The sequence below is a fragment of the Morone saxatilis genome, unplaced genomic scaffold (genome assembly GCF_004916995.1).
Source record: "Morone saxatilis isolate NCDOM2014 unplaced genomic scaffold, NCSU_SB_2.0 Contig8, whole genome shotgun sequence".
Classification (NCBI taxonomy): Eukaryota; Metazoa; Chordata; class Actinopteri; family Moronidae; genus Morone; species Morone saxatilis.
The window spans coordinates 21,399,684-21,412,313 of record NW_023340257.1 but is presented as its reverse complement, the minus strand read 5'-3'; the positions used below and the strand labels follow the sequence as shown (position 1 = coordinate 21,412,313).

General features: G+C 41.2%; 1 protein-coding gene across 1 annotated transcript in view; it reads right to left on the bottom strand.

Moving 5' to 3' along the window:
* Window positions 1-12,630, bottom strand: part of nbeab (neurobeachin b) — a gene marked incomplete in the record, with an annotated part of 186,689 nt that overhangs the window by 84,504 nt on the left and 89,555 nt on the right. The window contains 4 exon segments of the mRNA XM_035680189.1: window positions 697-805; window positions 2,835-2,899; window positions 7,036-7,097; window positions 11,181-11,308. Of these exon segments, the coding sequence (XP_035536082.1) occupies window positions 697-805; window positions 2,835-2,899; window positions 7,036-7,097; window positions 11,181-11,308 (364 nt within the window).

Here is a 12,630-nt window from a genome sequence, read left to right as displayed (position 1 = left end):
ACACACACACACACACCTCTTCTGATGTTCTACAATAACAAACTTTTAATACAGCAAGGTATATTTATAGCTTGCTATCAGTCTCTTCAGCATTTATTTGCTCCATGCTCTATTTTGCTGACTAGCTTGTACTGAAAAATACAAGGGCAATGTTTTTCTTTTCATATTTTCCTTACAGACAACCATTAGTGGAAAATAAAAGCTAAATACTCATTACTGCAAGAAAATTCATATTCATATTTTTTTTAAATCTTGTTAGCTTTTCTTTTCATGACATAGCAGTGGTTTGACACGGGTGGGCTAAATACGGACTCAGGAGGTTATCCCCTGGGTTGGTTGGCAAAAGCTCATATTAAAATCCTAAATTAATATTGCTTGCATTTCCCTTTGCTTCCAGTAAATACATTATTTTATAGGAATTGTAAGGGTGAGGAGTTAATACTCAGTAGGACACAGAGGGACACGATTACTGAGCATTTACAGTTGAATGGCATTTTTATACTAATAGGATTGGTTCATTTGAAGATTGACAAAATATTCTTTTTTCACGGAAGATGGTAACATTTGAATTTGGAGAACTAAAGGTCTGCAATAGTGCTATGCAGTATTCATTATACTTTCTTTTGTACAATATTTTGTCAGTAGCCCAACTTTACCATTTCATTTTAGTGCAAGAGAGGATGGCACAGTTTATACCTCAAACTCTGCGTGTTTGTGGACGTCCTCTGCTCTCTGTCTGTTCAGGATGAACTCAGCCTCGTTGGCAACCCGAACTATGTGGTCCTTCATGGCATGGCAGAGCAACCTTTAACATTGCAGAGAAAGTTAAATGCAGCAGACTCTGCATTTCCACATACACATTATCATTAATTAGGAAATACATAATTTTTATTAGCTAAAATCTGTTGAAATGACACTAAGGAATATAGCTTGCCAGGATCTGGCAACATTTGGCTTGTTGAAAGAGCAGACTAGTAAACAGCATCATTTGTCTGCGTTATGTTGCAAGGCTGCAGGTCAGTGACAGATCCCTCTGTAGCATTAAGGAGGGAATGGAGTGTCATTAGAGCATCGAAGCCTGTCTGGCATACTCCTGATTGACTGAGCATCCTTTCCCGCTGACCAGAACATCAACCCTGGGCCTGTATTGCTGACAAGTCTGGCCGTGAACAACTTCTCACATGGCTGACTCTGGAGGCTCCATGGTCTCCACCCACATTCACATTTAAATTCCAGTATCTTTAATAATTGAAAACACCCTGACTATTGTGTGTAGATTACATGCCATTTTACACACCATTAGGCTAGCTTTGTTTTAATTAAAGCATCCCCTGTTCCTCTCCAGTGCTTGATACAGATTGTAATTTCCCTTCTGTCCCAAGGAGAGGTAGTAATCCCGAGGCTGCATTCATCAGCTGCTATTGCCTCTTTAACTGTTGACAGGCATTCATTAATAGACAGACATTCACTCTTCAAAGACAGAAGCTGACAACGCCAAGCTTTGTTTTGAAACCAAGAATAGATGAGAAAACACGCTGAGGAGTGATATTTGATATTTGAACATAGAGAAAAAGATAGGCACGCTCTCTACCACACTTTTGCATTAATATTTCACAAAACACTAATCAATACAAGTACTGATTTAACGTGTGCTGTAAATGAAAAAAAGAACACACAAACAGTTTGGAGACAGATATTCTTTATATCTATCTCTATGAGAACACTAAAACTGATGGAAGTGTTAAATTTGTTATTATCAGATTGAGTTTCAACCCGTTTTATGTTGAATGCCTCAAAGCACCATATTTTTTGTATTTACACTATTCAGGGATGAACACTGTGACCCATGTAGCTTTTACTTTTGAGGCTTAAAGAAGTTAAAAGAGCTGTATGCAGAAAATAATACTGCATGTATTTATATATACTGTTTCAACATGGAAACCTGAGGTCGTCCTCTCTCGTGGATGGTGGCTTACAGCTACAGTCATGATAGAGAGGAGCTGGGGTAATAATGAAGTGATCAGTTTACTTTCAGTTTACTTTAATCAGGGAATTGTTTGCCTGTTTGATAGCAGCTTTGCAATCTAACAGCTGCATCATAAAACAAAGTAACAGCATTTGAACCCGCTGTATGTGTTGCTGCATACACAGCAGATACACTGTCATCCACGTCTTGTAAGGCAAACCAGACTCTAGCTACCTCTAGATCTGTCTAGTTAAGCAGAACAGGTGTGCAGAGACTTGAATAAGACTAGGAAATGATGCGTCTGTCAGCAGCACCCTGGACAGCGCCGTGTGGCCCTACTGACTGAAGCTCTTTGTTCCAGGGCCAGCAGGGGACTCAGAGAAGCCTGGCTGGGCTGCGGCAAGAGCCTGGGCACAGAGAAGGCCTGGCCAGATGGGTCAGCAGATGGACAAGGAGGCTGAGCCGCCCCTGATCTGCTCTAGCTCTACGGACAACCCTGAGTATGGCCACACCCAGAGACGAGAGGAAGAGGGAGGGGGAAAGAAAGAGATACACAGACACTGGGATGTACAGTAAAAAGGGCAGAGACAGAGATATAAGAAGGCAGAAAATAAAAGAGGGTGACCGCAGTCTAGTGTTGATATTCTTACTTCATCCAGTCACCACATTCTCATTTACCGTTACCCCCTACAGAGCAGCCTACAAGAGGCTTAGAGTTAATCTATGCCGTGCTACTTGGTCCGTTTTACAGCCGCCAGGGAGAGGAAATATTTTTTTTTAAAAGCAAATACTGATAACAGCAGGATGAATAAACTACTGCTTGGCTGACTGATTTAACCTTATTTATCACAGTGAACGGATACATTACCTTCCTTCGTTGATTAACTCAATGAAGGCCAGGCCAGCATTCTTCTGAATGGAGTTCTGCCACTCCTGAAATGAATTGAAAATTAAATGAAAATTTGTTTCGGGCGGCAAATGGTTTGGTAAAAGTTCTGAAGAAAAACACAATATAATTAGATCCTCATAATCAATATTATATGTGGGTTTAAGGGGAAAAAAAGGAATGTCAATATGGCCAGTTTTCCCCCACAAAAAAAAGAAGCAATGACAGTAAAAAAGTTCAAATTAGTATCAAAATACTTCTGAACATCTTTCATAAATGCATGACTCACACAAGAATCACATTTCACCACCCAAATTGCATATTTCAACTGTAATTTAGATTACATTTCATGGCTTGTAATTCAAGTAGGTAAAGAAAGCATTTAGGTCATATATCATTTGAGAAAAAAGTGATCGCTATAAAAAGCTGAAATCCTGCACAGCATGTGTGACCATCCTTTCTTCCTCTGTGAAAAGATCTGTAAACACAGGAGAGATGTAATTGTGGGATGAAACTGTATCCTCTCACTTAAATACAGCCATTTCCCCTGTCCCTTACAGTGACAGATTACTGAGCAGGCTCACTGAGCCCCGCACTATACTCCTGGAAGGGATCCGAGCCCTGGGCCAGAGTGCCAGCACTTGCTGTCTCACAACATGCTCTGGAAATGATTAAAAAGCAGTTTGAGAGCGCTCCTTTCACTGTGGGAAATTCAGCTCTCCTGTGCCCTCACTGAGGTGCAAATGGAAGAGAAAACAGAGAAGGCCACAGTTCAAAAGAGGAGGGAAAACAGAGGAAAATGAAAAGAAAAAGGTTTCCATTCCTAAGGGCTACTAATGTATATGCAATTCAAGTCTATTCACAAATATAGAAGAGCCTTTGAATGGGACCTGCCATTTAAAATTTCGAGTAATTAATAGTTTTTCACCAGAAAGTATACATGGAGATATATAATCTTTAGTTGTACATGCAAAACGGTGATATACACTGCTTGTTCTATGTCAATGTCTGGACAAGGTAAACGGAATTTGTTGTGTATAGTACCAGCATAACTGACATTGACATTATTATGTATGGGCAAGTGTTTTTGTACACAGTTGTCGTGCCTGACACATACCGGTTCATGCAAGAGTACACAGTCTGACCCTACGATGCGTTAAATCAGAGAGATGGTGCTGACAAACTGCTGAGCATCTGGTCTCCAAATGTTCCCCGTGACCCCCTTCCACTGCAACAGTATCTGCCTGGAATAAGCTGTTCTTGATTTGGACAGGGATCATGTACAGCCAGTCTTCTGAGGTTCCACTTGCACCGTGCTCACGTGACAAAAATAAATACGGAAATCAAGGCAGATGTGACACTTGGGCGTTGCCAGGAAAATGGCAGCAGGTCAGTGGAGGTATAGCATGAACTAGTCAAATTTGCTATCTTGTCTCAGGTATGCTTGGTGACAGCTGAGATAGCACTTCAGAGGCTCGCTTTTTTCTTGTCTTTTTTTACTGGAGAACAGAGCTCCCAGAGGAGGCTGCCTTTGATTGCAGGGATTTTAAAAAAGTCCTCTGCTACCCATTTGAAGGGAATTAGGCCTGACGTGCAGCTGCTTAAAAATGAGATGCAATCCTTGATGTAAATGCAGACCATGATCAGAGAGCAGCACCTCTGGTCACTGGAAGTTTGTTTAGTAGCTTGGATATGAAAAGCTTGGATTTAAAGCTGCCTTAAAAGAGCACCACAACAAACTGAAAAACAGCATGGACACATTATCTTATATTAGTCTCTGTGACTAACTTGTAAGCTAACAGTTGTCTACTTACATATCCAGCAGTCATGGTCAATGTAAGCATTCTCTTAGTTATGTGCATAAGTCCGTTGTTTACTTTCCACAAATGCCTGAGAAAAATAACTTTACACGCTGTTTTTAACATTGTGTTTGGTGTTGGACAGGTTGTATACAGTTTGTTTAACTGAGCTGTTTTGCTGAAAATAGCTGCCTTCTGCTGCTGTAAACAGTGTTAATGAGAGCGATGAAACATATGTAGAATGTAGAATATAGAATATATAGATGTTATAATAATAATATGGTAAATGTGTGTGTAAAACCAAACAATAGGCTAAAAGCAGCTAAAAAGCACTATAATGAGCCGGTAAATTCTTTGATACAACATGAAACACTGGACAGTCAATGATGATGCTGTAGGTTCACTTGGGGCAATGGTACCATACTTCCATTTATCTCTGAAAAAACCTTTTTGTGGACCTAAAATCCCACAACTCCCAAACCAGAGAACAGCTTGCCGACCTTCCTCTCCTCCCACTTTCATCTTCCTGAAATTCAGCAGGGCACTAAGTATTTGTGGTGCTTCAATCCAACCTGTCAGTGTGCGGGAGCCTTTGCTTTTATCTGCTCTGCTTTGCTCTGTTATACTCTCCACATCTGGAGGCCTTCCATCACTAAATCTCTGTGGCTCCACTCTAGATCCCCCCCTGTATGTTTAAGCTGTTACAAGAAACAGAGCTGCTTGACCTTTTCATTCAGCTGCCCAGGCTGAGGAGAGACACACAGTGTCTGCAGCCGTGGCCAGCCACACGATGATTGCTGTGATTAGTATGCATAAATAAGAAAAGGCAGATCATTAGCACTAATTCATTCATAAAACTGACAGGTCACTAAACAGAGAGGGACTAAAGGTCAGCTAAGTGCCCTCCTTGCTGTCTTAAAACATTAATGTTGAAATATGTGAGGGATACGTTGAAGTTGGCATTTTATAGTGATGTAAGCCAAAGCTCAATCTGCATCTGAGGAGACTTGCTGTGCTTTTTGAAAGCACTTTAGATTCACATTCATTTGGAGTATATTGCAATGTAATTAAATAATAATAATTATATTTGCTCATACTAAAGCAGCTCTGCATATATCAGCTTTGTCACCTGAAAGAAGTAATATAAAAGACACTGATAATCAATTATCCATCAGTGTGATTTTTAAATCATATTAGCTGGAAACATAACTGGATTTGTTACTGATGGTGCAGTATTATAATACAAAGCAATGGCTCATCTCCATCTGAAAGGTTGTAGAAGGACACCAAGCTATATGGTCCAGTTTCAAGGCCTCACTGTCTGATCGATATCTGAGCCTGGGTTTCATCCCCAGAGCCCATAATGGCAGGAACCTCTGGAGCTGCTGTAATGGTATCTGTGTAAAGGGGGGATGGACTCAGACCCTTAACAGCACGCTGACGCTCTCATCTGCAATAAATCCTAGAGCTGGAAAAAGCAACTTCCCACATATACTCTACAGACAGAAAGCAGCCCAAAAAGGAGCCTGTCAAAAACCTTCAAAAGAGCAACAATAACTCAATGCTGGCTGCTCCGTTTATGTACATTTTTTGGAGGAAAGCCCCTGAATAATGGCCTCCATATAATAGAGGCTGAGCTCCCTGCAGAAGAGGGCTTTGGACTGCGGATACCACAGAGCACACATAGTGGCAATCCACCTCCTCGAGGCTCTGGCCCTGCAGTCTGGATCCACAAAGAGGCACCAAGTAATGGCTTCCTTATGGGCTCCCGACGCAAGACTGATGGGCTGACAGAAGGTATGTTAAATATCTCCTGTTCTAACTGCTACATCGGGGCTTTGACCTTCTCTAAAACAAGGGCTTAACAAGAGATTCAGAGGGTCAGCTTGGAGGTGATCAGTCACTAGCAGTGGTGCATGAGCTGGGGCTCATTCTCTAAAGGAGGGCTCTGCATTAAAGCTGTGGGGTGTAGTGAGAAAGTCACTGGATTCTCAGAGAACTGTATGTGTATTTATGTCGTCATTGGTTTGGACAATTTGATGATGGGACAAAAAATTCAGCTTCAGTGGAGTTGAAATAACTTATTCTCTGATATATGATTTAGCTGTGATCTGCTCACAGCTGTGATTTAAACAAGCCTATTTTTTGTGTGTTTAAAATAAAGAGTTCTAGAGGTGAGTGAAACAGATTATTGCACTGTTCACATTGCCAGATTGTGAAACATGTCAATTTATAATAGACAAGAGGTTAAAGATCACCACATACTGCTGACAGATAACATCCTACCAAGAGTACCATGGTAGAGAGGATGCACCTAGAGAGAAAAAGACAACGAAAGGCTTGGAAAGAGGATTGTGAAGAGAAAGAGAAAGAAAAAAGCTCACCTGAGAACAAAGCAGCATGACAAGCTCCACCACTGAAGTGCTTGACTTCATACACACAAGACCTGTACAGACAAACCAGATGAGCAGCATTAGATTTTAACCACATAATGTATTTCTTAAGTGAATATCTGAGGGTATCAGTAGTTATTTTATGTGTTATGATAAATATTACTTATTTAAATTGATGACATACAGTATAGAACTTGGACAAAGCTATATTGTTTTTGGCATAAGGTACGTTTTAGGCAAAGTGACAAACAATTTGTCCCCCGTTTTGTGCTTCCAATTTGCCAATCATAAAACTGTAAAAAAAATAATAATAATAATTTGCATCTGCACAGAACAGATGTACACACACGTAAATGCGAGCTCCCCCTCCGCACACACACTCCCTTCACACATACACACACTCACAAAAGTGAACACAGACATTCACAGCTTCTTCCCTCATCTCCATTCTGTAGACGGTGAGCCGTAGAAGCCGACAACTCTCTAATGAAACAAGGGCAGGTGTGAAAAGCTCATTTGCAGAAACAATGGCTGCAACTGGTCTCGTATTCTGCACCTCCAGCTCCTTCTGTTGCACTTGGCAAGAACCATTAAAGGTGCAGTCATTAGTAAAGGAAAGAATGCAACTCTCTAGGACTCATTATAGGCTGGCAGGAGTAGAACTCTGTACCACAGGGCTGCCATTGTTTCATGGTCTGTGTCAATCAGAGGAGAGAACAAAATATTCTTATTCTAAGATTTTAGTAAACATTGCTGCACAAGTTGCAAATTGTGCAGTACAGCATCTACAATAACAAATAATAGATAATAAATTGACTGTTATCACAATGACTAATATCTAAAATTGGAAAATAGTGTGCTTTGCATCACCCTCAAAGATGAATCCATTGAAAACATTAGGGAGTGAGATGACACAGAAGACATCTGAATACTGAAGACTCCACACTGCATACTTCACTTCCTGACAAATGCAACAGTATATGCACCGTACTGTAGCTACACTGAATAAAAAGTTGAAAATAGGTATAAAACTTTCATTTACATTATAATATCAAATTTATATTAAAGACACAATCTGATGTCCAACTGTATAGTAAACAAAATTGTAGACCCACCATCTAAATTCAAAACACCATCAATGACTCTTACATTAGTAGGCAGGTCTTTTAATACAGAGACTAACAACAGCAAAACATATATGTTAATATCTGATATTACCATTCAGTGGAGAAACAGTAGTTTTGCTTGTGTAAATACTATACAATGTAACACGGAATGCAACATATTCAAGACACTGGATGGATGGATTTTTTGCTAGCTAATTCTACATCCATCTCTATTCATGAGCGGAGAATGTCCGAGCGAGCGTATTGTAAATACTCTGAGAGGATGTGACCCCTCTGTTGTACACAGAGTGCCACAGCCGACCTCTTGTTATAGCTGTGACATGCTGAGCCATAAGTCAGTTCAGTCTGACACAGGAGTCAGGTGGCCGACTGACCCTGGCCTTGTGCTGGTAGACAAACTAAATGCATTCTATTTAAACACGGCCTGCCAGTCCTTTCCTGTAAACAGGGCAGGGTTAAGGCACGGGTGAATGTGGCATTGTGGGGCAATGTGCCGGCAGACTGGGCCACTCAGGGGACAGCGAGAAGCAGGCGGCAGGCATCACAACAGCAGCAGTGTTCACACGCAGGCCTTACCCACCAACTCCAAGTGTAAGGCTCAGGGTGCACTCAACATAATTGCCGCAGTGACCACATGTCTTCAGGGGGGGTGAAGGAATAGGGTGAGGCAAAGGGGCACAGGGGGCACAGGGGGGCTCGACCCCGGGCAATCTAGGGAGTGATGGATGGCTGGTAATTACTGGTAAATGGAGCGCCTTTGCACTACAGCACAGTATTTCAACTGTGGGCCTGGGAAGGGCCAGGAAGAAAAGGAGAAAGAGAGGGAGGAACAGCAAAATCCCACACACTACAACTAGGACCGACCTGAGTGGCTTAATAAAGTGACATTTAAAGATTTACAGTGCATGTGGTGAATCTGTGCATTTGTTTTGACTGAAAAAATAGCTCTATTGCATGTCAGGGTGCACTTTTCACAGACCCAGACAGGGTTAAACATGTCTGGTGAAGAGCACTGAGGCCCGAGCTGTCTATCTACGACCTTGTTTGTGGGGTTACACTCTCAGCTCAGCTCTGGTTTGTCAGCTTGGTCAGTCTGCTGACAGACTTTGAGTGAAAGGGTAACAGACATATTCACACTTGTCAAGGCTATGCTACCTGATTTTTCATTCCTTTCCCTTGAGCTTGAGTCAGTAGCCTTAGCCACATGTGCATGGCATACTCACAGGGCTATTTATGTATGTATACATGTGTGGCATATGCATGATATATGGAGGGAAAACTGCCTGTTTGTGGAACTTTACTGGCTGGAAGGGAAACATTTGAAAAAAGCTAAAGTAATACTTTAAATGTCCTTTTAATGACCGAAGACAAAAACTTGTTTCATTTTTACAGTATCAAATAAATAAGACCGTACACAGGAGTAAGCTTGCCAAGGTTGATTACTTTCAAAGGTTAAATTAAATACCACTAACAAATCCTGATTTCAAAACAATTAAAGAGTCTTCAAATTTAATATCTGTCTGGTTAACAACAAATAATATGAGCAAATCTAAGTATAATATTTGATACTTTATTATTTAAAATATTATAATATTGTCAGACATTATTTAAAGGTAACTGGCAGTGTATACAGTATACAAATAAATTATGCTCAGGAAAGTGGACACTTGTCAGACAACTTCTTTCAGGAACCGGCTTTAATAAAGTCACGGGAGTGCATTCTTTCAGCCTGCTGTCATTCTCTGAATAGACTTCTGAAACTAATATCGGTTGAGCTTACAGTAAAAAAGAAAAGACTTTGGCAGTGAGAAAAGGCAGAGATATCATTTCACTTTTTGCAAACTGCAATTCAAGAGACTGGAGGCCACACACATATATTCCGCACTGTGCACACACAGACAAACGTCTGCAGACACTCACAGTCATACACACGTGTGTGTGCTGGCTGTGGTGACAGTGTGTTCTTGTGAATACAAGCCAAAGCAAGCGTTGGGAATAGAGTGGCAGTGCACACACATGCAGGCAGACAGTTCCCGAGGTTAGGCATGAGTAGCACTATGAGAGACTGCCAACCCGGGGCCTGAGGAAGGCACTAGGAGCCTTCACACAGCCACCAGGAAATAAGACTAGAGCCCAGAGTGGAGTGGAGCAGAGGGATCACACACTTCTGCAAACGCTTTGCACAACTGAGCCAGTCAGACCAGCACGCCATTTAAAATAAAATTATGAGGCTGTTATGGTAAAGACAATCATCTTGAGGTACCAATTCTGTGCTGAAACGTCCATGATTCCAGATTTTACTTGCAATGCTATATCTCTTTAACACCAAAAAACAATTTCTGCATTATTTCTGAAACATTACTGAACATTTAACAAGAACTCTGTAAGCATCTATACTTCATTTTACTTTCCATGTAAGTGGATTTGGATTTGGATTGGATTCTTTATGGCACAAAACATAAAAAGGTCACTGTACTTCCAATGTAAATACAATTTAAGCTTTCAGATTTTCCTACAACGGAAAAATGTCTGACAGAAATCACTTCCCATGAGTTCATTTTGGAAAAGAAAAACAACATTTGACCAAAAAAGAAATATCCCCTTTTAACACCAAGCAACAGAGTGAGATGTGATGCTAGTTTGGAGGACTAAAAATATCACTGGCATGAGGCAAAGGCCACCAATTATTTCAACATTCATTTCAACATGACAATTGTTGTGACTGTGAAACACTGATGTTTAAAAATACTACATCTAGGAATGATCCTTAATATGTGGAGGGAATCATGGAGAAAACCAAACAAACACGTCACAAGATGAATGAAAGGGAAAGCAGATTTAATCAGACTGTGACAGACCCCCAGCTTGTGTGCAAACTAGTGACTCTCCTGTCAACACTTACTACTGCGTATGCATCCATCAATGAGGCAGCCAGTGTACAATGGTGGGGTGGTGGGGACAGGACGCCACACACAGCTTGGGGAATAAAATCAACTACAACATTTGTACCTTCTATGAGCAGTTCCTGTCCATGGCTGCCCAGCAGGGTGCGTGACAGAAAGGGTGCAAAGTCCACAAAGGTTTCTCTCAGCAAAGGTGCCACCTTCTCCAAGGCTCTCTCCAGCTTTGTAGTAATACTGTCAAAGAAAAAGAAAACACATTGAGACAGAAGTCACAAAAGGAAATTTGACACATTAATTAGAGTAGAAATGTAAGGGAGGTGGCGTTGTGCCCTTCCATCAAGGGTAAGGCAGAAAAAGAGGTGTGAGAGCCTCACAGTCGACAGAGTGCACACAGCTAACAGCGGTTAGTGTGTAGTCAGACTGACAGACTCCTGGTGGGTGCAGGGGGTAACCAACAAATTTCAGAGGATGCAAATCAAGCCAGATATCTATACCAGTATAGTTGCTATCACTGGAGGTGTGAATATTTTAGAGAAGAGAAGATTTTATGTTGTTAACACATATATTTTTGCATTCAAAGAGGATTTCTCACCAGTTGTTTGCATTCTTTGTTGTGACATGTTACCAGGCTAGCACATGGGATCACAGTTGTTCAACACTGCAGAGGGAAGTTCCTTATCTTATACACACTCACTACATGCTGCTGCCTGACATTATCTAAGCACCTCAGAGAAACTGTGAGCTGGAGTCATGCAGCCATACAACTCAGACTGTATACAAGCAGAGATACGACTCAAGCTGCAACATATCTCTTTGCTCCTATGTGTACACACACAGATACTAGGCAACATGAGGAGAGTAGAAGCTTGTTTTCCCAGCTAAGATGGGCGGAAAACAGCAGGATAGTGAGAAACAGAGAGAGATGATAGGTAAGGTCTGGTTTAGGATTTGTATGAGTGCTCCTTGTATGTGTGTGTAGTGTAATCTGCCTTCTAGCACCCTGGGAAAACACAGCAGAGGGATGACAGACTAGCATAAAAAGCAGGGTGCAAGGGGTCTAGGTGGCTAACATAAATGTTCTTGCCTAAGACACTGGCCTGCACCTCTGGAGGCTGCCTGTAATCCTGTCAGGGAGGTAAAGGGTTTGAGCTCAGGAGGTGTCAGTCCCTGGCGTAGTGGACACTGGTCCACTTCACAAAAGGCACTGAAATAGAAAGAAACATGAAAAATGAAACCACAGGCAGGACTTGCTATATGATGTTTTGTGACTTAACAGTTGGGCTCATAAATTATGAAATTAGAATTAGAATTAGAAAATATATAATAAATCTAATTATATTTATTTGTTATTCTCAGTAGACCAGAGCAGGCAATTCAGCTTTGATGGGTTTTTTTTCCTCATCTAAAAAAAAGTTAGGCATCAGTAGGCTCTGAAGCCAGATAGTACTATCATTGACTTCACAGTTACACTAAGTGATGTCGGTTACTGCTGCCATGGCAACTGAATTTCTATTCCTCTAGCAGAACACACTGAAGCAAGGAGAGAGAGAGAGAGA